This window comes from Salmo salar, chromosome 15 (assembly GCF_965601325.2).
Source record: "Salmo salar chromosome 15, fSalSal1, whole genome shotgun sequence".
In the NCBI taxonomy this organism is placed as follows: domain Eukaryota; kingdom Metazoa; phylum Chordata; class Actinopteri; order Salmoniformes; family Salmonidae; genus Salmo; species Salmo salar.
In genome coordinates this window covers 102,692,790-102,715,075 of record NC_138305.1, presented here as the reverse complement: position 1 = coordinate 102,715,075, position 22,286 = coordinate 102,692,790, and the positions used below count along the sequence as shown (strand labels likewise).

General features: G+C 44.6%; 2 protein-coding genes across 5 annotated transcripts in view; both read left to right on the top strand.

Annotated features, from left to right (window-relative positions):
• The first annotated feature begins 74 nt into the window (after positions 1-74).
• LOC106572797 (uncharacterized) lies at positions 75-10,084 on the top strand. 4 transcript variants are annotated; one of them, XM_014147278.3, is made up of 15 exons: positions 75-1,267; positions 1,563-1,653; positions 1,826-2,429; positions 2,653-3,304; positions 3,464-3,588; positions 4,290-4,341; positions 4,488-4,607; positions 4,868-5,005; positions 5,245-5,393; positions 6,482-6,536; positions 6,643-6,722; positions 7,450-7,545; positions 7,688-8,123; positions 8,229-8,434; positions 9,374-10,084. In XM_014147278.3, exons 2-15 carry the CDS (start codon positions 1,592-1,594, stop codon positions 9,428-9,430), a joined length of 2,832 nt encoding a protein of 943 aa, XP_014002753.2. In that variant the 5' UTR covers positions 75-1,267; positions 1,563-1,591; the 3' UTR covers positions 9,431-10,084. The 4 variants fall into 4 exon arrangements, with proteins under 4 accessions (XP_014002753.2, XP_014002752.2, XP_014002751.2 ...); XM_014147277.3 differs by having other exon boundaries at positions 1,548-1,653; XM_014147276.3 differs by having other exon boundaries at positions 1,533-1,653.
• A 6,335-nt stretch (positions 10,085-16,419) lies between these two features.
• The window catches only part of LOC106572792 (ATP-dependent 6-phosphofructokinase, muscle type), a 75,893-nt gene continuing 70,026 nt past the window's right edge, over positions 16,420-22,286 (top strand). The window contains exon 1 of the mRNA XM_045696381.2: positions 16,420-16,643. Coding sequence (XP_045552337.1) covers positions 16,562-16,643 — 82 coding nt within the window. The 5' untranslated portion in view covers positions 16,420-16,561. The remainder of the gene's footprint in view (positions 16,644-22,286) is intronic.

Genomic DNA, 22,286 nt, shown 5'->3' with positions numbered 1-22,286 from the left:
TTATTCCCGATCAATTCAGGATTATTCGTAATCATGGTAGCATCCACATTAATGTCCAAGTGTTTAAAAACATATATTCTTATTTAGAATAAAATGTACCTCAACATGACACAATACATTATTTCCCATAAATTTCTATTAGGCACAACAACAACAAAATAAACACAACCTAAACGAACTGTGCATCCAACAAGTTTGTAGACTCATTGCATTATAGGAATATGGGACCAAATACTAAACTTTTGACTACTTTATTTACGGAACAGAAATATAAACACAACATACAATCATTTCAAAGATTTGACTTATGTTACAGTTCATATAAGGAAATAAATCAATTGAAATAAATGAATTAGGCACTAATCTATGGATTTTACATGACTTGGCAGGGGTGCAGCCATAGTTGGGCCTGGGAGGGCGTAGGCCTATCCACTTGGGAGCCAGGCCCACCCATTGGGGAGCCAGGCCCAGCCAATCAGAATGAGTTTTCCCCCACAAAAAGGCACCTCCTTCCCTCTGGGGAGCCAGCACCTCCTTCCCTCTCTGATGATCCCGCAGGATGTGGAGGTCCTGGGCTGGCGTGTTTACACGTGCACGGTCTGCGGTTGTGAGGCCGGTTGGACGTTTTGCCAAATTCTCTAAAAGAACGTATGGTTGAGCAATGAACATTCAATTCTCTGGCATTAGCTCTGGTGGACATTCCTGCAGTCAACATGCATATTGCACACTCCCTCAAAACTTCAGGCATCTGTGTTGTGTGACAAAACTGCACATTTTAGAGTGGCCTTTTATTGTCCCCAACACAAGGTGCACCTGTGTAATGATCGTGCTGTTTAATCAGCTTATTGATATAACACACCTGTCAGCTTGATATATTATCTTGGCAAAGGAGAAATGCTCATTAACAGGGATGTAAACAAATGTGTGCACAAAAATTGAGAAAAACAAGCGTTTTGTGCCTATGGAACGGTTCTGCAATAGATCACGTGTCTTCATGCGTCGTTTCCATGGAGTTGTTTTTACACGCTTGTTGTTGATTGGTCAAAGGAAAAATGGCCGCAGAATAAACATTCGCAGCGAATGTCTTATGGTGTTTGTTATTTAACCAATGAAAATACGTCCTTTTTACAAACGAATGTCCAGGAAGTTTTTCGTTTTTGGAGGGGGTGAAAACAGCAAATTTTGGGATATTCCTAATATTTTCTTCGAAATTTACAGAATACATTTTTGGAAGCAAGCAAACAGTTCACTATTTTGAAGTTTGCATGTGAGTAAAGTAAGATTTGATATATTGTCATATCATGAATCAAGTAACGTTAGCAAGCTAGCAGTACCGTTTAAATTGTTCAACTTTTTGTGGTGTTTTTTAAGGAATTAGCTAGAAGATTGCAATGTGTTTGCTAACTAGTTAACTAGCTACAGCAAAGCAATTGAGCACTGCGTCAATGTTGTTGCTGTTTTTGTCTCTAAAAAGCGTAGCTATCTATGCGCTCCTGCCAACTGTGTTAACCAGCATGCTGAATTATGTTTAGAAACATTTGGTTCAGGTTTGTTATTTCCAGAACATTGTTGAACTCCTGACTGAGCCAACATGGATTCCTCTCCAGTACTGCGTCAGCAATGTCAGAACACAATCCTGAACGACCATTCAAGGTAGGCCTACAGAGTATGAACACAACTAGTCTATTGTGCTTTATTTTGGTGGTTGCGTCTCGCTAATGATTAATGGCCACTGTCTATAGCTGAACCTGAATTAAAAACAACACTGTGGATACACTGCCTGAAACCTGTGTCTACACTCTCTACATTGACTGTCCCTCTCCAGTCTCAACAGAATGACAGAAGACACCAAGCCAGGCTCCAAACACCTATCTGTACCTCATAGCCATCCTTCCAAACACCCATCTGTACCTCATAGCCATCCTTCCAAACACCCATCTGTACCCCATAGCCATCCTTCCAAACACCCATCTGTACCCCATAGCCATCCTTCCAAACACCCATCTGTACCTCATAGCCATCCTTCCAAACACCCATCTGTACCTCATAGCCATCCTTCCAAACACCCATCTGTACCCCATAGCCATCCTTCCAAACACCCATCTGTACCTCATAGCCATCCTTCCAAACACCCATCTGTACCTCATAGCCATCCTTCCAAACACCCATCTGTACCTCATAGCCATCCTTCCAAACACCCATCTGTACCTCATAGCCATCCTTCCAAACACCCATCTGTACCTCATAGCCATCCTTCCAGACTGGGGCCTGAGAACAAGAACCCAGCAGCAGACTCAGACAACGGTCCTAAACTCACTATTAGACCGCTAGGCATCAGCAGGCTGCCAGTGCTGGCCAAGTCCCTGCCCCTTAAAACTCCCTCTGACTTCACGCTGTCACACAAGAGATGGGAGGACAACTCTCTAGCGGTAAGGAGCATCATTTCGTCAATCAACTGCATCACTAAGGGCTTCCAGGACCCATATTGAGGCCATTCCTGTACTCTAAAGTAGGTTCACTGGGTATTAAACAGTGCTTCTTAGTCTCGGATTAATCTCGGTCTGGGAAACCTGCCCTGAATATGCGTCTCCAAAGCACTACTTGTCAGTGCTAAATAATAATTAGTTTATGTGTGTCTCTGTTTTCCTTTAGGGTAAAGCCAAGAGGATGAAACCAAACACCAAGCCTGTGCCTTTCAACTTCTTTAATCTCAAGGCCAACCAAATGGTGGCACAGAACCAACGGGGACAGCTGGCTGCTACTGCAAGGGCTGGTGCTCAACCAACCCAACCTAAAAGTACTTTTAGCACTGCTGCTCATCTAAAAACAAGACCCACAACAACCACTGCCCAACTGCCCAGTAGCATCCCAGCAACTCATAACAAGGCCCATTCAAAGTCAACAGTAGAGCTTGCTGCTCAACTCCCAACATTTGTACTACACTTGGCAGCTAGAAAAGCAGTCCCAGGGCCTGGCGGCATCCTGTCACAGCAAAATGGAGAGTCGGGGAAGCCTCATCAGACCCAGGCTCCCAGTGCTGCCACCTCCATGTCTTTGTCTCAACATCCAAAAGACTCTTCTTCAGATAATCTATTGCACGTACCTGGATTGGGACAACTTTCCAGACCTCCCAGTTCATTTGCTCTCGACTCAGGTCTTTCGTCCAGTGCTTTCTCATTTAGTAGTGCCTCCACTGCCTCGGCCCAGCCCGCTGCCCTCAGTACGGAAGCCTGTGGGGGGCATTTTGACATGCTCAGCCTGAAAGATCCTTCCATTCCTGGGCAGTTACCAAGTAGTAGCGCTGGTGAGAAGGGGTTTTATTACCGATGGTGTGGTAACAGTAAAGGACTCAAACATCCTCAGCTTCTTTCTCTAGTAATATTAGGCATAGTAGCCTACTATAGTCTCTATCTGCTTAGGCTCTTCATACATTTTTCTTTTTGAAATTGAAAATGTGTTCCAGGGAGTGTGGAGGCTGCCTTCCACTCTGACCCCTCTGCCCTACGTAGTATCGTCCAGAATGAGGGAATCAGTGCAGCCAGGGTTTTTATGTCCAGCCGTCCCTCTACACAAGCCTATAACAACATGGTGAGTTGTCTTGTGGAAGGAGGTACAGGGATTTTGGATCGGTTGTAGTGAGTTGGTATTTGTTTGTTTTCAAATTGTATTAATCACATGCGCCGAATACAACTTTATTTAAATTTATTTTTTTTTTAATATTAATATGACAGTGCAGTTTAAAACAAAAAAATACTGATAAGAATATGAGATAAAAGTAACAAGTAATTAAAGAGGATCAGTAAAAAATAACGATATATACAGGGGAGTGCTGGTTAGTTGGGTAGTATGTACATGTAGGTAGCGTTCGTGACTATGCACAGATGACAACAGGGAGGGGTGGGAGGGAATGTGAATAGTCTGGGGAGCCATTTGACTAGATGTTCAGGAGTCTTATGGCTTGGGGGTAGAAGCTGTTTAGAAGCCTCTTGGACCTAGACTTGGCGCTCCGGTACTGCTTGCCGTGCGGTAGCAGAGAGAACAGTCTATGACTAGGGGGTGGCTGGAGTCTTAGGCAATTTTCAGGGCCTTCCTCTGACCACTGCCTGGTATAGAGGTCCTGGATGGCGGGAAGCTTGGCCCCAGTGATGTACTGGGCCGTTCGCACTACCCTCTGTAATAATGCCATAGCAATGTTTGAGGTTGCCTGTTGCAATTGGTACTGATGAACTGTCTGAGTTTGTGTCCATCAGTTTTCTTTTAACTAACTAGAGGTGTTCTTTTCTTCGCAGCCCCAGAGAGTGTCCATCATGAAGTATGGTCCGAAGACAGTGCTCTCTGCTGGTCAGTCTTATTTATTTATTTTTCTCTAGTGAATTTGCATTCCTTCATGTTATGTACATTTTATAGGTGGACATGTTTAATGTACTGTAGCATCATATAAAAATACAATTTGCTGTTTGGTATACTTTGTTCTTGTGTTGAATTAGGTCCTGTCAGGAATGTGAAGTTGTCTCCGGCCCTGGGCAACATCCTGCAAACTGAAGGGGTCAGCTACCCTCTGGAGCTGGAGAGAGTATCTGTCATGAAGAGTCACCAGACGACTGCAGGTCCGTGGTAGTTCTACTGGACACATCCCAGATGGATTTGTATAACTTTCCTACTGCTGCAAATAAATGGTCTATGTGCTACTGATATAGTGTTAATGTTTAAGGCTTTTAGCAGGTGGAAATGTTATATGTAGCACCTTTTAAAAAAAAATGAGTTGTTTGATTAGCCAGCCTATTCAAACCCCTACTCCGGCTCAGTCTAGGGAAGCTGGGATAGGCTAGCAAGTCTGTAACCTTGTATGTGCCTGTATTGTTTATAGGTCCCGTAAGGTCTGTTCAGTTCTCCCCTGAGCCTTCATCCTTCAACAGCATCCTGCAGGATGAAGGGGTGAGCTACTCTCTCCAGCCCCAGAGAGTGTCTGTCCTGAAGAGTCACCAGAAGTCAGCAGCCTCTGCAGGTCAGTGGTAGTACTACTGGACACATCCTATCTTTGGGCAAGTTCTTTTTTTTTCTTCTTTTTTTTTTAATCTTTTTTTTTAATAAACAAAGCTTAGAAATCCCAACAATAGATTAGTACTGCTTCATTTAATCATAATGCAAAAAATATGTATTTTTAAAGGAGCTTTATAGCTTCAAACAGCAAAGAAGAAAAATCACTGTCAAACTACTAAGTCTGTAATCTTATATGTGTTCCAGGTCCAGGACAGAGTGTTCAGTTGTTCCCAGATGCTGCAGCCCTTGGCAGCATCCTGCAGAATGAAGAGGTGAAGGCTGGGAGACCCCTGGAAGCCACACCCCAGCGCATCTCTGCCTGTCCATCTGGCAGAGGCACCTCCATTTACACTGTCAGTCACCCTTTGATCGATTTGATTTATTAATAACAAAAACACATATAAAGCTGCTCCAGCCAGGGCGGAAACAACATTATACATTTCAATTAAGATTTTAAAGCTGCAATATGTGACCTTTTTGGACAACCTGACCAAATCTACATAGAAATGTTAGTTATATATAATGTCATTCTCATTGAAAGCAAGTCTAACAAGTGGTAGATCTGTTATATTTGCACCTTTTCTATGCTTCCCATTCTTAAGTTTTGGTTTTGTGTCATTTGCTTTTGGTTTTGTACACCAGCTTCAAACAGCAGGGTTTTGAATGGTCCTGGAAAAGTAATGGAATTTTATAATGGTGTTTTCCAGTCCCTGAAAGTTTTGTGGGGGTGGTTGTAATGTTGCAATTTTTTACATCGAGGGTGGTCAGCCATCCTCCAGTACCCCTCTAACAAACCACATTTTAGAAATGAGCTGTTCAACCGACCTTGATAAACTGTCTCTGACCTGTTTGAGCAGGGCGTGATCAAAAGCCTGCACACCCACTAGCTTTCCAGACCTGAGGGTTGACCACGTGTTTTATACAGTTGCGTAACAGGTATTCTACTTTGTGGGAGTTTTAAGTGCCTTGCTCAAAGATGGGAGATGGTTCATGGGATCAGAGACCAGCCTCCCAGTGTTGGTACCACATTATTCTTACTTTTTTTTAATACCTACTGTACATAAAGGTTTCGTTGTTGGTCATTTAAATTTGGTTAGAAGTAATTGAGAAGTCATGAAATTCCATCTAACAAAATGTGCATGAACCCTAACAGCTGAAAATACTTATGGAAAATATATTTCACAGCGGTTTAATGGTACAATTTTTTTTTTACAAAAGAACAGCTTGTTTTGTCACAAACTGAAATTTAGACAAACTATTAGAATTTTAGCAACCAAGAAATAGCAGAGCAATTTTCTGCATATTACACCATATTACAAAAATCATTACCATCCTACTTCCTCATGTGCCTACTTGTTATGTCACCTTAGTGCTGCATGAAACAAGCAGCCACCCTCTACGGGTGGGTAACACAAGATTCACTGTGGTTTTACCTTTCCAGGCACAGCGAGTACCCATCACAAAGTGGCACACTGAAGCACCTGGAGAACCCATGGGTACGTTGGTCATATGCTACCTTTTCTATTGCCAAATCTCAACCAGATATTCTCCTGTTTGTCCCTCTCTTTGGTTTGCCTTATGTCTGTCTGTCCCTTTCCTCAGTGACTTCAGTCAGCCTGACCCCAGCCTTAAAGTGGACACCCCAGCGGGTCCCTGACACAAGGCATCAGCCCATGTCCATGGTCAGTATGTTACAGTACACCCCTGACTCTTATGTCCATGGTTAAACTGTGAACACTAAAGTGATAATATGAATATTATCACTTTAGTGTATGGTGGAATGTATTTATAAAACCCGTTTTACATCAGATGTCACACAGTGCTTATACAGAAACCCAGCCTAAAACTCCAAACAACAAGCATTGCAGATGTAGAAGCGCGATGGCTTGGAAAAGCCCCCTAGAAAGGCTGGAACGTAGCCTGGTCCTCTCTAGGTTTCTTACTATGAGGGGTAGCCGGGTGGAGGCCAGATTGTTCTTCAAGATGTTCATAGATGACCAGCAGGATCAAGTAATAATCACAGTGGTTGTAGAGGGTGCAACCTGTCAGCACCTCAGGAGTAAATGTCAGTTGGTTTTTCATAGCCGATCATTCAGAGGTCAAGACAGCAGGTGCGGTAGAGAGATCAAGAGAGGGTCTAAAACAGCAGGCCCGGGACAAGGTAGCACATCCGGTAAACAGGTCAGGGTTCCATAGCCGCAGGCAGAACAGTTGAAACTGGAGTAGCAGCACGACCAGGTGGACTGGGGACAGTCAGGAGTCATCAGGCCAGGTAGTCCTGAGGCATAGTCCTGGGGCTCAGGTCCTCTGGGAGGGGAGGGAGAGAATTAGAGGGAGCATACTTAAATTCACATCCCTGTTATTGCCAGCACCATGGATGCTCTAACTCACTGAGCCATCTTCTTTCAGAGGAGGCTCCTGTCTGCCCATCGGACCCCCTACGCAGGCTATCCCAGACTCGGGGGCCTCCAGGGCCACAGCGGAGATCTGGAGACACGCAAGGAGGTGAGGAAGGGGGGCTAATGGGTGGCATTTACTTGCCACGATTGATGGATTTACTTACTTTAGTTGAATGCACTGTTTGTAAGTCGCTCTGAATAAGAGTGTCTGCTAAATGACTAAACATGTACATGTCTATGTGTGGCAGGAGGTTGTTCAGAGATTGTTTAAGGAGACTGAGGAGGAAGAACGGACAGACGGTGTGGGGTTGGATCAAGACCCTGCTGAGACGCGAGCAGACCAACAGCTGGCGAAGGAGGAGAAGCAAAGTAACACAGGAGGACGACTCCAGACTTTCTTCCAAGACCCACACAGAGAATCAGTCATTTTCTTCTCAACTGGCAAGAAGCTGCGCAGAGCAGCTCCAGCACACGAACAGGAGAGCCCTGTGGATGGATTTCTGGAGCGAGGTGGGCCCATGGAGCATTGTGCTGCAGGAGCACAGGAGGCAATGGACCTCCTCCCTCTGCATACAGAGTTAGGCAGAGCCTCTGCACCAGAGATCCCTGAAGTCACAGCTGCAGCCACAGACCTGACCAGGTTTACCAACCTCTCAGCTTTTGGCCCCCTGAGCCAGCCCAGAGGTAGGACTCAAAGTCAGTGTATGTACTAGCTGATTGTGCTTCTACTTGCTCCTTGGAGTCTAGTCATGGTTACTGTAAAGCAGTTTTCGACAACTATTGTTGCAGGTAGCATTATGTTCCCAAAGAGCGGTGCTCTGAGTTCAGCTACAGCATTGCTCCGCCGGCGCCTCCCCCCTCTGAAGGAGCTACGTCTGGATGAGGAGGTGGCCACCTACACCTCCTCCCCAGCCCTACCTCCCTCGTCATCCTGGCCCCTGCAGACCCGCTGTGGAAACCCTGTAGGAGCAGCCCTGCATCTCCAGAACTACACTGTGAGTTGGGTATCATTGTTTAGTTTACATACAGTTGGCACCCTTGCACTTTTCTGAAATCATTCCATATATCTTCTAAAATAAGTTAAAATTGGAAAAGCGTTTAGTCTCCACACTTAGTTATTGGATTTTCAACATTGCAGAACAATTTTATTTTTGTAAACTTAAGTTTACAGTTTTTATTTAGAAAATTAGGAAATGGCATGCTCAGAATTATTGGCAGATAAACTCTTCTTGTAGCCATCAATGAGCTTGCTGCACCTTTCTACTGGCAATTTGGCCCCTCTTCAGCAGCAAACCACTGTAATTATTCAATGTTTGAGGGGTACCCTCCACCAACTGCTGTTTTCAGCTCTCACCGTATGTTATGGATGTGATTGGGATCTGTACTCTTCGCTGGCCACTCCAGAACAGCCCAGCATCTCGTCTTGAACCATTCCAGGGTGCTTTTTGATGTAGCAAGACAACGACAACAACAAAAAAACACAAGAACCAGCACCTTCAATGGAGACCCAGTTTTTGGACACTGGGTCGGATATCAATCTGCTGATTTCATGATGTCTTGCACATGTTGAAGGCCCCCAGTACCAGAGGCAGCAAAGCAACCACCCCCCCATGTTTAATTGTAGTGAGGGTATTCTTTTTTTAATTTAGAAGAAATAGGGAATTATTTAAGGAAAGTGCAATGGTGCCAATACATTTGGGCCGCAACTCTATTAGTCCTATAGGCATTTATCTATAGCCTCGGGTTCCAGGATTCCTCCAGCAGCCGATTTGATAAACAAGACTTGGTAGGATAACATCGTGAGACCATCCAACCTATAGATGAGGATTCATGTTCATTGTGGAATAATCAGAGGAGCATCATTTATCATGTTGTGATAGTTGCAAGTATTTAATCCTCTTTTCCTGTTCTTCCCGTTCATTCCTCCCCTTCAGTGTTTTCGGCCAATTATCCTGGACCCCTCATCTACCTCTCCTCTCCGGGAGAGATGACTGTTTCACTGTTATTTTTTTAGTCTGGTCTAGTTTACTCATAAGAAGAGACCCATAATGGATTGTTAAGCTACGTCTTTAAGGAGTGTGTATGTTTGTTTTCCAAACCCTGTTATAGTGAGATTTGCTGTCATACTTACAAAATATCTATTACTGCTCAAAGTAGCTACTTTTCCAACACGTAACAGACTCATGTTCAATAATGTGTCAAGTTAGAAACATTTTTACCACATTGGCATGCACTGGCTATATAATGCTAATAATAGTTTTATTTTTGACAGTATGCAAAATATCCAAGAATGAGACTTTTTTTACATTTTGATTGGAATCAGAAACTAAGTGAATGAATTGGTGTCCAGAAATGAAATGTTAGTGGGTACCGATGATTGAAATCTATGATTTTAGAGTAGACTACTGAACCCAGTGGGAATTGTTAACTTGATCAATGTTGCAATAAAATGTATTTATTACATCTTTTAAAAATACGTAAGTAAAATGTTTGACACCTTTTTAGGAAACCATATGTGTGTATTATGTTTGCATTTATTCATGGGGTGTGTATAGTGACATAGTTCAACACTAACCAAATGAGGCCCAAATCAGATTGTCTAGATTTGTTTATAATGTGTTTCTAATAAATGTATATGAACTTTCTTTCTTGACGTGTAAAACTATTATTTCTGTTATGTGATGCATGTTTTATTATGACGTGGTAGTGAAGCCCATTGGAAACGGCCACTTAGCCACATACTGTAGTAGAGTTGTTTAGGTTCTGATGGACACTGTCAACTACAGTAGCCTGTTTAGGTTCTGATGGACACTGTCAACTACAGTAGCCTGTTTACTCTAGTTGAGACTGTACAGCAGAACCTAAACTCACTGAGACAAGTGTTTCTTTATTTTTTTATTTAACCGGTCAAGTCAACATTCCTATTACAGTACCAGAGATGAACGCCCTGCCTTCTGAAGAGCAGCGGCACGTTTTAGGGGGTCAGTTTGAGCGAGGCTTGGTGCCGACTTGCCAATCTTGTTCTCATAATGAGTAGTATTTGGGATGCGAGGTGATTTGTAGGTAATTGAATCTGCATTGTCCGACTGCAATGTTATGTCATCAGAATAGTATTTCTGCTGTAACTTACACCATTGCCTACCGTACTGCATGGAGATCTTATTCAATTACTATATGTAATTATATGGGCTACTGTACCTCTTGGAAGGTCTCATGTTTTCCTTCATGTGTTCTCTGGACTCTTGCCTCACAACATAATACTGGAAGAGACTAAAATGTATTTGAATACTGTCTCACATTCTTTGAATTTCCAGTCGTACATGCTCCTTAAATAAGTTAGAAAATACTGTGTAAGTATAAAATACTGTATCCTTAAATTACAGTAAAGTGTATATATGTGACATGTAAGGATAACACTGTATTATGAAGCCAAGATCAATCATATAAAGAGTAATAGATAAAAAAAAAAAAAAAACTTTGGAATACTTTTTAAAGGAAATTATGGGCAGAAAGACATTCAACTCACAAAATCATTTGATGTTGCCAATTATTTTTAATGATTACTTCATTGACAAAGTGAGCAAACTTAGGCATGAAATGCCAAAAACTAACATTGAGTCATCGTAGTCAGGCATTAAACAAATAATGAAAGAAAAGCATTTGTACGTAAAACAAATTCTAAAGTTAGTGTGGGAGAGGTGGAAAAATTGTTATTGATCAATAATGACAAACCTGGTAGTGTTTGTCCTCAGGCCTAGAGGGAAGCCAAAGTCATTCTGCGACCCAAGAGTGGTTAAGCGGCCTTTACTTGTTCTATCAGCTTGTTGCCAGCTCTTAGCAAACCATTGGAAAAAATGGTGTTTGACCAAATACACTGCTATTTCTCTGTAAACAATCTGACAGAATTTCAGCATGCTCATGTACTGCACTGACACACATGACTGACGATTGGTTCTTTGAGGATCTTAGAAGAACCCATGTTGAACCCCTAATTTTTAGAGCGTATTAGTAAATAATCATGAAAAATCAAAATGTGTGCTGATAAAACCATCCTTTATTATTGGTCTAGACTAGTCATTAAGATGGGCAGACTTGCATGCCTATAAAATGTGTGATCTAATCATGTAATTGATGTGCTAATCCCTCCCACATCCAGCTACTGTATACATTGTTTGTGTCCACAGGTGGTCGGTGGCACCTTAATTGGGAAGGACGGGCTCGTGGTAATGTCTGGAGCGAAATGAGTGGAACTATCAAATACGTCAAACACATGGTTTCCATGGTTTCCATGCCATTCCATTGACTCCGTTCCAGCCATCCTCCCACATCCAACTACATTTACATTACATTTAAGTCATTTAGCAGACGCTCTTATCCAGAGTGACTTACAAATTGGTGCATTCACCTTATGATATCCAGTGGAACAACCACTTTACAATAGTGCATCTAAATCTTTTAGGGGGGGGGTTAGAAGGATTACTTTATCCTATCCTAGGTATTCCTTAAAGAGGTGGGGTTTCAGGTGTCTCCGGAAGGTGGTGATTGACTCCGCTATCCTGGCGTCGTGAGGGAGCTTGTTCCACCATTGGGGTGCCAGAGCAGCGAACAGTTTTGACTGGGCTGAGCGGGAACTGTGCTTCCTCAGAGGTAGGGGGGCCAGCAGGCCAGAGGTGGATGAACGCAGTGCCCTTGTTTGGGTGTAGGGCCTGATCAGAGCCTGAAGGTATGGAGGTGCTGTTCCCTTCACAGCTCCGTAGACAATCACCATGGTCTTGTAGCGGATGCGAGCTTCAACTGGAAGCCAGTGGAGAGAGCGGAGGAGCGGGGTGACGTGAGAGAACTTGGGAAGGTTGAACACCAGACGGGCTGCGGCGTTCTGGATGAGTTGTAGGGGTTTAATGGCTAAGGCAGGGAGCCCAACCAACAGCGAGTTGCAGTAATCCAGACGGGAGATGACAAGTGCCTGGATTAGGACCTGCGCCGCTTCCTGTGTGAGGCAGGGTCGTACTCTGCGAATGTTGTAGAGCATGAACCTACAGGATCGGGTCACCGCCTTGATGTTAGTGGAGAACGACAGGGTGTTGTCCAGGATCACGCCAAGGTTCTTAGCACTCTGGGAGGAGGACACAAGGGAGTTGTCAACCGTGATGGCGAGATCATGGAACGGGCAGTCCTTCCCCGGGAGGAAGAGCAGCTCCGTCTTGCCGAGGTTTAGCTTGAGCTGGTGATCCGTCATCCACACTGATATGTCTGACAGACATGCAGAGATGCGATTCGCCGCCTGGTTATCAGAAGGGGGAAAGGAGAAGATTAATTGTGTGTCGTCTGCATAGCAATGATAGGAGAGACCATGTGAGGATATGACAGAGCCAAGTGACTTGGTATATAGCGAGAATAGGAGAGGGCCTAGAACAGAGCCCTGGGGGACACCAGTGGTGAGAGCGCATGGTGCGGAGACAGATTCTCGCCACGCCACCTGGTAGGAGCGACCTGTCAGGTAGGACGCAATCCAAGCGTGGGCCGCGCCGGAGATGCCCAACTCGGAGAGGGTGGAGAGGAGGATCTGATGGTTCACAGTATCAAAGGCAGCAGATAGGTCTAGAAGGATGAGAGCAGAGGAGAGAGAGTTAGCTTTAGCAGTGCGGAGAGCCTCCGTGACACAGAGAAGAGCAGTCTCAGTTGAATGCCCAGTCTTGAAACCTGACTGATTAGGATCAAGAAGGTCATTCTGAGAGAGATAGCAGGAGAGCTGGCCAAGGACGGCACGTTCAAGAGTTTTGGAGAGAAAAGAAAGAAGGGATACTGGTCTGTAGTTGTTGACATCGGAGGGATCGAGTGTAGGTTTTTTCAGAAGGGGTGCAACTCTCGCTCTCTTGAAGAAGGAAGGGACGTAGCCAGCGGTCAACGATGAGTTGATGAGCGAGGTGAGGAAGGGGAGAAGGTCTCTGGAAATGGTCTGGAGAAGAGAGGAGGGGATAGGGTCAAGTGGGCAGGTTGTTGGGCGGCCGGCCGTCACAAGACGCGAGATTTCATCTGGAGAGAGAGGGGAGAAAGAGGTCAAAGCACAGGGTAGGGCAGTGTGAGCAGGACCAGCGGTGTCGTTTGACTTAGCAAACGAGGATCGGATATCGTCAACCTTCTTTTCAAAATGGTTGACGAAGTCATCCGCAGAGAGGGAGGAGGGGGGGGGAGGGGGAGGAGGATTCAGGAGGGAGGAGAAGGTAGCAAAGAGCTTCCTAGGGTTAGAGGTAGATGCTTGGAATTTAGAGTGGTAGAAAGTGGCTTTAGCAGCAGAGATAGAAGAGGAGAATGTAGCGAGGAGGGAGTGAAAGGATGCCAGGTCCACAGGGAGGCGAGTTTTCCTCCATTTCCGCTCGGCTGCCCGGAGCCCTGTTCTGTGAGCTCGTAGTGAGTCGTCGAGCCACGGAGCAGGAGGGGAGGACCGAGCCGGCCTGGAGGATAGGGGACAGAGAAAATCAAAGGATGCAGAAAGGGAGGAGAGGAGGGTTGAGGAGGCAGAATCAGGAGATAGGTTGGAGAAGGTTTGAGCAGAGGGAAGAGATGATAGGATGGAAGAGGAGAGAGTAGCGGGAGAGAGAGAGCGAAGGTTGGGACGGCGCAATACCATCCGAGTAGGGGCAGAGTGAGAAGTGTTGGATGAGAGCAAGAGGGAAAAGGATACAAGGTAGTGGTCGGAGATTTGGAGGGGAGTTGCAATGAGATTAGTGGAAGAACAGCATCTAGTAAAGATGAGGTCAAGCGTATTGCCTGCCTTGTGAGTAGGGGGGGAAGGTGAGAGGGTGAGGTCAAAAGAGGAGAGGAGTGGAAAGAAGGAGGCAGAGAGGAATGAGTCAAAGGTAGACGTGGGGAGGTTAAAGTCACCCAGAACTGTGAGAGGTGAGCCATCCTCAGGAAAGGAACTTATTAAGGCGTCAAGCTCATTGATGAACTCTCCAAGGGAACCTGTAGGGCGATAAATGATAAGGATGTTATGCTTGAAAGGGCTGGTAACTGTGACAGCATGGAATTCAAATGAGGAGATAGACAGATGGGTCAGGGGAGAAAGAGAGAATGTCCACTTGGGAGAGATGAGGATTCCAGTGCCACCACCCCGCTGGCTCGATGCTCTAGGGGTATGCGAGAACACGTGGGCAGACGAAGAGAGAGCAGTAGGAGTAGCAGTGTTATCTGTGGTAATCCATGTTTCCGTCAGCTCCAGGAAGTCTAGGGACTGGAGGGTAGCATATGCTGAGATGAACTCAGCCTTGTTGGCTGCAGACCGGCAGTTCCAGAGGCTGCCGGAGACCTGGAACTCCACGTGGGTCGTGCGCGCTGGCACCACCAGGTTAGAGTGGCAGCAGCCACGCGGTGTGAAGCGTTTGTATGGCCTGTGCAGAGAGGAGAGAACAGGGATAGACAGACGCATAGTTGACAAGCTACAGAAGTGTTGTTTCTTGTATTATTGTCTCTTGTGTCTTTAGAGAACTGTTTCACTTTGATATCCTTTTTCTTCTGTCCTGATTTTCTCTTTCTTTTCTTCGTTAGCTAGCTAGCTTCTTCCAAAAGAGTCCCTAGCAACAACTAGACATTGTTTGTGTCATATGATCTGTTATTGTGTAAACTTAATGAGGGGACAGTCACTGTGATGTACAGTACCAGTCAAACGTTTGGACACACCTACTCATTCAAGAGTTTTTCTTTATTTTTACTTTTTTCTACATTTTAGAATAATAGTGAATACATCAAAACTATGAACAAATCAAATGTTAAACAAATCCAAATTGAGATTCTTCAAAGTAGCCACCCCTTGCCTTGATGACAGCTTTGCACACTCTTGTCATTCTCTCAACCAGCTTCATGAGGAATGCTTTTCCAACAGTCTTGAAGCAGTTCCCACATATGCGGAGCACTTGTTGGCTGCTTTTCCTTCACTCTGCGGTCCAACTCATCCCAAACCATCTCAATTGGGTCGAGGTCGAGTGATTGTGGAGGCCAGGTCATCTGATGCAGCACTCCGTCACTCTCCTTCTTGGTAAAATAGCCCTTACACAGCCTGGAGATGTGTTTTGGGTCATTGTCCTGTTGAAAAACAAATGATAGTCCCACTAAGTGCAAACCAGATGGGATGGCGTATTGTTGCAGAATGCTGTGGTAGCCATGCTGGTTAAGTATGCCTTGAATTCTAAATAAATCACTGACAGTGTCACCAGCAAAGCACCACCACACCATCACACCACCTCCATGCTTCATGGTGGGAACCACACATGCGGAGATCATCCGTTCACCTACTCTGCGTCTCACAAAGACAAATTTGGACTCATCAGACAAAGGACAGATTTCCACTGGTCAAATATTTATTGCTTGTGTTTCTTGGCCCAAGCAAGTCTTCTTATTGGTATCCTTTAGTAGTGGTTTCAAATGCTCGAATGCTTTAAGAAGGAAAGAAATTCCAGAAATCAACTTTTAACAAGGCACACCTGTTAATTGAAATGCATTCCAGGTGACTACCTCATGAATCTGGTTGAGAGAATGCCAAGAGTGTGCAAAGCTGTCATCAAGGCACATGGTGGCTACTTTGAAGAAACTCAAATTTAAAATATATTTTGATTTGTTTAACACTTTTTTGGTTACTACATGATTCCATATGTGTTATTTCATAGTTTTGATGTCTTCACTATTATTCTACAATGTAGAACATAGTAAAAAAAGAAAGAAAAACCCTGGAATGAGTAGGTGTGTCCAAACTTTTGACTGGTACTGTAAATTTAGCCCAGAGTCGTGTGTGTGTGTGTGTGTGTGTGTGTGTGTGTGTGTGTGTGTGTGTGTGTGTGTGTGTGTGTGTGTGTGTGTGTGTGTGTGTGTGTGTGTGTGTGTGTGTGTGTGTGTGTGTGTGTGTGTGTGTGTGTGTGTGTGTGCGTGCGTGCGTGCGTGCGGGGGGAGGGCCAGGGGGTAGTGTCTTATAAAGCTGGTGCCGTTACCATTCTCTCTCTGAGAAGCAGGGTATCCGCCATAGGAGAGTATCAGCCATAGCAGAGTATCAGCCACAGCAGGGTATCAGCCATAGCCGTCTCCTTTCCTTCCTTAGTGCCACCACCTGGTTCGAGTTGAGCCCTGTAGACTCCATGTCACATACAAGCATGGATCCAACCAAGATGGGTATCGGCCGGTCTATCGCCGTGCTGACCTCAGGAGGTGATGCCCAAGGTAAGAAGTGTGTGTGTGTCTGTGTGTCATCAGAGAGACAGTGTGGGTGTGCGTGTGTGTGACTGCGTGCGTCTGTACACATTTTTGTGTGTGTGTGTGTGTGTGTGTGTGTGTGTGTGTGTGTGTGTGTGTGTGTGTGTGTGTGTGTGTGTGTGTGTGCGTGTGTGTGTGTGTGCATGTGCTTCAGTATTAGAAGTATTAGATGGTGATTGGGAGCATATACAGTCTGTTCTTTATTATGTCAACTTTACTAACCCAGCACCTGTTATTTTGTCAACTTTACTAACCCAGGACCTGTTATTTTGTCAACTTTACTAACCCAGCACCTGTTATTATGTCAACTTTACTAACCCAGCACCTGTTATTATGTCAACTTTACTAACCCAGCACCTGTTATTTTGTCAGCTTTACTAACCCAGCACCTGTTATTTTGTCAACTTTACTAACCCAGCACCTGTTATTTTGTCAACTTTACTAACCCAGCACCTGTTATTTTGTCAACTTTACTAACCCAGCACCTGTTATTATGTCAACTTTACTAACCCAGCACCTGTTATTATGTCAACTTTACTAACCCAGCACCTGTTATTTTGTCAGCTTTACTAACCCAGCACCTGTTATTTTGTCAACTTTACTAACCCAGCACCTGTTATTTTGTCAACTTTACTAACCCAGCACCTGTTATTTTGTCAACTTTACTAACCCAGCACCTGTTATTTTGTCAACTTTACTAACCCAGCACCTGTTATTATGTCAACTTTACTTGCCCAGCACCTGCTATTATGTCAACTTTACTTGCCCAGCACCTGTTATGTCAACTTTACTAGCCCAGCACCTGTTATGTCAACTTTACTTGCCCAGCAACTGTTATTATGTCAACTTTACTAACACAGCACCTGCTATTATGTCAAATTTACTAACCCAGCACCTGCTATTATGTCAACTTTACTAACCCAGCACCTGCTATTATGTCAACTTTACTAACCCAGCAACTGTTATTATGTCAACTTTACTAACCCAGCACCTGTTATTATGTCAACTTTACTAAGCCAGCACCTGTTATTATGTCAACTTTACAAACCTAGCACCTGTTATTATGTCAACTTTACTAGCCCAGCACCTGAGTGTACAAAACATTAGGGACACCTTCCTAATATTGAGTTGCACCCCCTTTTCCCTCTGAACAGCCTCAATTTGTTGGGGCATGGACTTTACAAGGTGTCAAAAGCGTTCCACAGGGATGCTGGCCCATGTTGACTCCAATGCTTCCCACAGTTGTGTCAAGTTGGCTGGATGTCCTTTGGGTGGTGGACCATTCTTGACACACACGGGATACTGTTGAGCATGAAAAACCTAGCAGCGTTGCAGTTCTTGACACAAACCAGTGCACCTGATACCTACTACCATACCCCCTTCAAAGGCTCTTAAATATTTTGTCTTGCCCATTCACCTTCTGAATGGCACACTTACACAATCCATGTCTCCTGAGTGGTGCAGCGTTCTAAGGCACTGCATCTCAGTGCTAGAGGCGTCACTACAGACACCCTGGTCCGAATCCAGGCTGTATCTGGGAGTCCCATGGGGCGGTGCACAATTGGCCCAGCATCGTCCGGGTTTGGCCGGGGTAGGCCGTCATTGTAAATAAGAATTTGTTCTTATCTGACTTGCCTAGTTAAATAAAGGTTTAATATATATACACTGCTCAAAAAAATACAGGGAACACTAAAATAACACATCTGAATGAATGAAATAATCTTATTAAATATTTCTTTCTTTACATAGTTGAATGTGCTGACAACAAAGTCACACAAAAATAATCAATGGAAATCCAATTTATCAACCCATGGAGGTCTGGATTTGGAGTCACACTCAAAATGAAAGTGGAAAACCACACTACAGGCTGATCCAACTTTGATGTAATGTCCTTAAAACAAGTAAAAATGAGGCTCAGTAGTGTGTGTGGCCTCCATGTGCCTGTATGACCTCCCTACAATGCCTGGGCATGCTCCTGATGAGGTGGCGGCTGGTCTCCTGAGGGATCTCCTACCAGACCTGGACTAAAGCATCCGCCAACTCCTGGACAGTCTGTGGTGCAACGTGGCGTTGGTGGATGGAGCGAGACATGATGTCCCAGATGTGCTCAATTGGATTCAGGTCTGGGGAACGGGCGGGCCAGTCCATAGCATCAATGCCTTCCTCTTGCAGGAACTGCTGACACACTCCAGCCACATGAGGTCTAGCATTGTCTTGCATTAGGAGGAACCCAGGGCCAACCGCACCAGCATATGGTCTCACAAGGGGTCTGAGGATCTCATCTCGGTACCTAATGGCAGTCAGGCTACCTCTGGCGAGCACATAGAGGGCTGTGCGGCCCCCCAAAGAAATGCCACCCCACACCATGACTGACCCACCACCAAACCGGTCATGCTGGAGGATGTTGCAGGCAGCAGAATGTTCTCCACGGCGTCTCCAGACTCTGTCACGTCTGTCACATGTGCTCAGTGTGAACCTGCTTTCATCTGTGAAGAGCACAGGGCGCCAGTGGCGAATTTGCCAATCTTGGTGTTCTCTGGCAAATGCCAAACGTCCTGCACGGTGTTGGGCTGTAAGCACAACCCCCACCTGTGGACATCGGGCCCTCATACCACCCTCATGGAGTCTGTTTCTGACCGTTTGAGCAGACACATGCACATTTGTGGCCTGCTGGAGGTCATTTTGCAGGGCTCTGGCAGTGCTCCTCCTGCTCCTCCTTGCACAAAGGCGGAGGTAGCGGTCCTGCTGCTGGGTTGTTGCCCTCCTACGGCCTCCTCCACGTCTCCTGATGTACTGGCCTGTCTCCTGGTAGCGCCTCCATGCTCTGGACACTACGCTGACAGACACAGCAAACCTTCTTGCCACAGCTCGCATTGATGTGCCATCCTGGATGAGCTGCACTACCTGAGCCACTTGTGTGGGTTGTGGACTCCGTCTCATGCTACCACTAGAGTGAAGGCACCGCCAGCATTCAAAAGTGACCAAAACATCAGCCAGGAAGCATAGGAACTGAGAAGTGGTCTGTGGTCACCACCTGCAGAACCACTCCTTTATTGGGGGTGTCTTGCTAATTGCCTATAATTTCCACCTGTTGTCTATTCCATTTGCACAACAGCATGTGAAATTTATTGTCAATCAGTGTTGCTTCCTAAGTGGACAGTTTGATTTCACAGAAGTGTGATTGACTTGGGGTTACATTGTGTTGTTTAAGTGTTCCCTTTATTTTTTTGAGCAGTGTATATATTTTTAAATGTCTCAATTGTCTCAAGGCTTAAACATCCTTCTTTAACCTGTCTCCTCCCCTTCATTTATAATGATTGAAGTGGATTTAACTAATGCCATCAATAAGGGATCATAAATTTCACCTGGATTCACCTGGTCATTCTATGTTATGGAAAGAGCAGGTGTTCATAATGTTTTGTACACTCAGTGTACAAAACATTTTGCTGTTAAATATCTTTTGCGGTTAAATTCCCATGTACCGAATAAAAAATACAAGTTAAATGAGTTTTGTTTTGTATTTTCAACTGTGCTGATGGTTTTGTCACAAAACTATTGCGTTATCTAGCAAATGTGATCACTCTGGTCTTGGCACTTGCACTCTAGCCAACAGCTCGCAGAGACAGTGCAGGTAGGCTACCTACATTATGAGATTATTAGGGATAAGGGATATTATTTGTATTTGTCAAACGGCAGCCAAGCATCGATCATCTTGACACCAGAATATTATATATTTATTGAAAAGGACCATCAAGCTCATCACGTGCACTTTCACCACCCTGTGAAGTTCATCACGTGCACTTTCACCACCCTGTGAAGTTCATCACGTGCACTTTCACCACCCTGTGAAGTTCATCACGTGCACTTTCACCACCCTGTGAAGTTCATCACGTGCACTTTCACCACCCTGTGAAGTTCATCACGTACACTTTCACCACCATGTGAAGTTCATCACAATTTATTTAATCTGTAGACTAATAAACTGTATGGCTTCCACTTTCACCACTATGTGAAGTTCATCACAATTTATTTCATCTGTAGACTAATAAACTGCATGCATTCCCTGAGTCGTAGTGACTCCAAGTTTACTTCAATATGATGGTAATTATATAAATATTTGAGTGTTAAAGGCTTTTTCACCTCCATTTCTCGAATAATTAATTTTACAGACACAAAAGTTCCCATCATGTCCAACAAACAAATGATCTCTCGGCATTTATAAAATTCTACCAAAATGTCCTGTTTCCATCACGGATGTTGTTATTTGTTTTGCTGTTGTATATGTTATGACTTTACACGCATAAAAACTGTGGAGGGAAATGTGGTTACTAATACATATTCCAATAGTCATCCTCTGGATACTGTAGAGAGAGAGAGAGAGAGGCCTACATTTGGGCTTCTTGACGGGGTAAGGGCTGACTGGTCCTCGGGGCATTGTCTTGGGCCATTTGCCATGTGGCTGGAGGTGACAGAGAGAACATCATTTAGGTCCGAGCCTACACTAGCATTATTCTCTGATGTTGACTGACCTCCAGCTCTCTTGGTTGAACTGACACAGTGTCAAAGGAGTTTATATCAAACTCAACACCCTGAGTTGAACTAAGAGTTAGGGCTGGAGTTATTCTGTCTGAAGGGCTTCCAAAGCACGCGGAAGGCAGACAAAAAACCTGTGAGGGCAACTGAGATCAGCTATGCCAGTCAGATGCTGGAGTGGCTTGTCTTCTTGGTCGCTCAGTCCCAAGAGCCAGTTGTCAGTTGCAGATGGATGTCTTTGGCTTTAGGCTTTTACCTTCACTGTGGTGGGCAGGGCAGGGAGGAGGATGTGTTAAGTACAGTATGATAGCTATCCTGTACCCTTAGAGCCATGGGACTTTGGGACGTGTAGGCTGACATACAAATACATACAAATTGCCATACAAATAACTGCACTTCTTGGCCATGATTTTACGCCCAGTCATCAGCTAGCATGTAAACAAAGATGTTTATACACTTAATCTCGGATAACTGTGATTTGTTCAGATGCTCTGTGTCCACAAGAGATTATTATATTGTAGACTGCATCTTCCCCTAGCAGAGTTGCAGTATAATGTCTAATTAGTCTTTACACAACAGTGAATAGATATCCTGGTAATATCCTATGTCACTCTCTTCTTTCACTTGGTCCCTGAACACCCATGAAGTGGTATACATTACATTATGTCTATAGTATGTCTATAAAAATGTATATCTAGTATGATGAATGATGTTAATATTGCTGACTTGTATCATTGCTAGATGATTCCAATTCCAGGGATTCCAAATGTGCCCCCTGACCTTTTCCTTTGAGTCACTGTTATCTCCCGCCTGTTCCTCCTCTGTCTCCCCCTTGTGACCCTCTGTCCCCCCAAAAAATGTGGGTCTAATTTTAGACCCTCTGACCTTTTTGTGGAATGTCATGGTATGGAGGCTTTCTTCCACAGCTGCTCTGTTGAAACTAGAGACCGTCCTGCCCATGCTTGTGTATGGGGCAACCACAACACACAGAGACGCAAGGGTGCACACACACACACACACACACAGTGGCCTTTACAGTGTTCTGAACATGGAGGGAATATAGAGTAGAGTCAGACA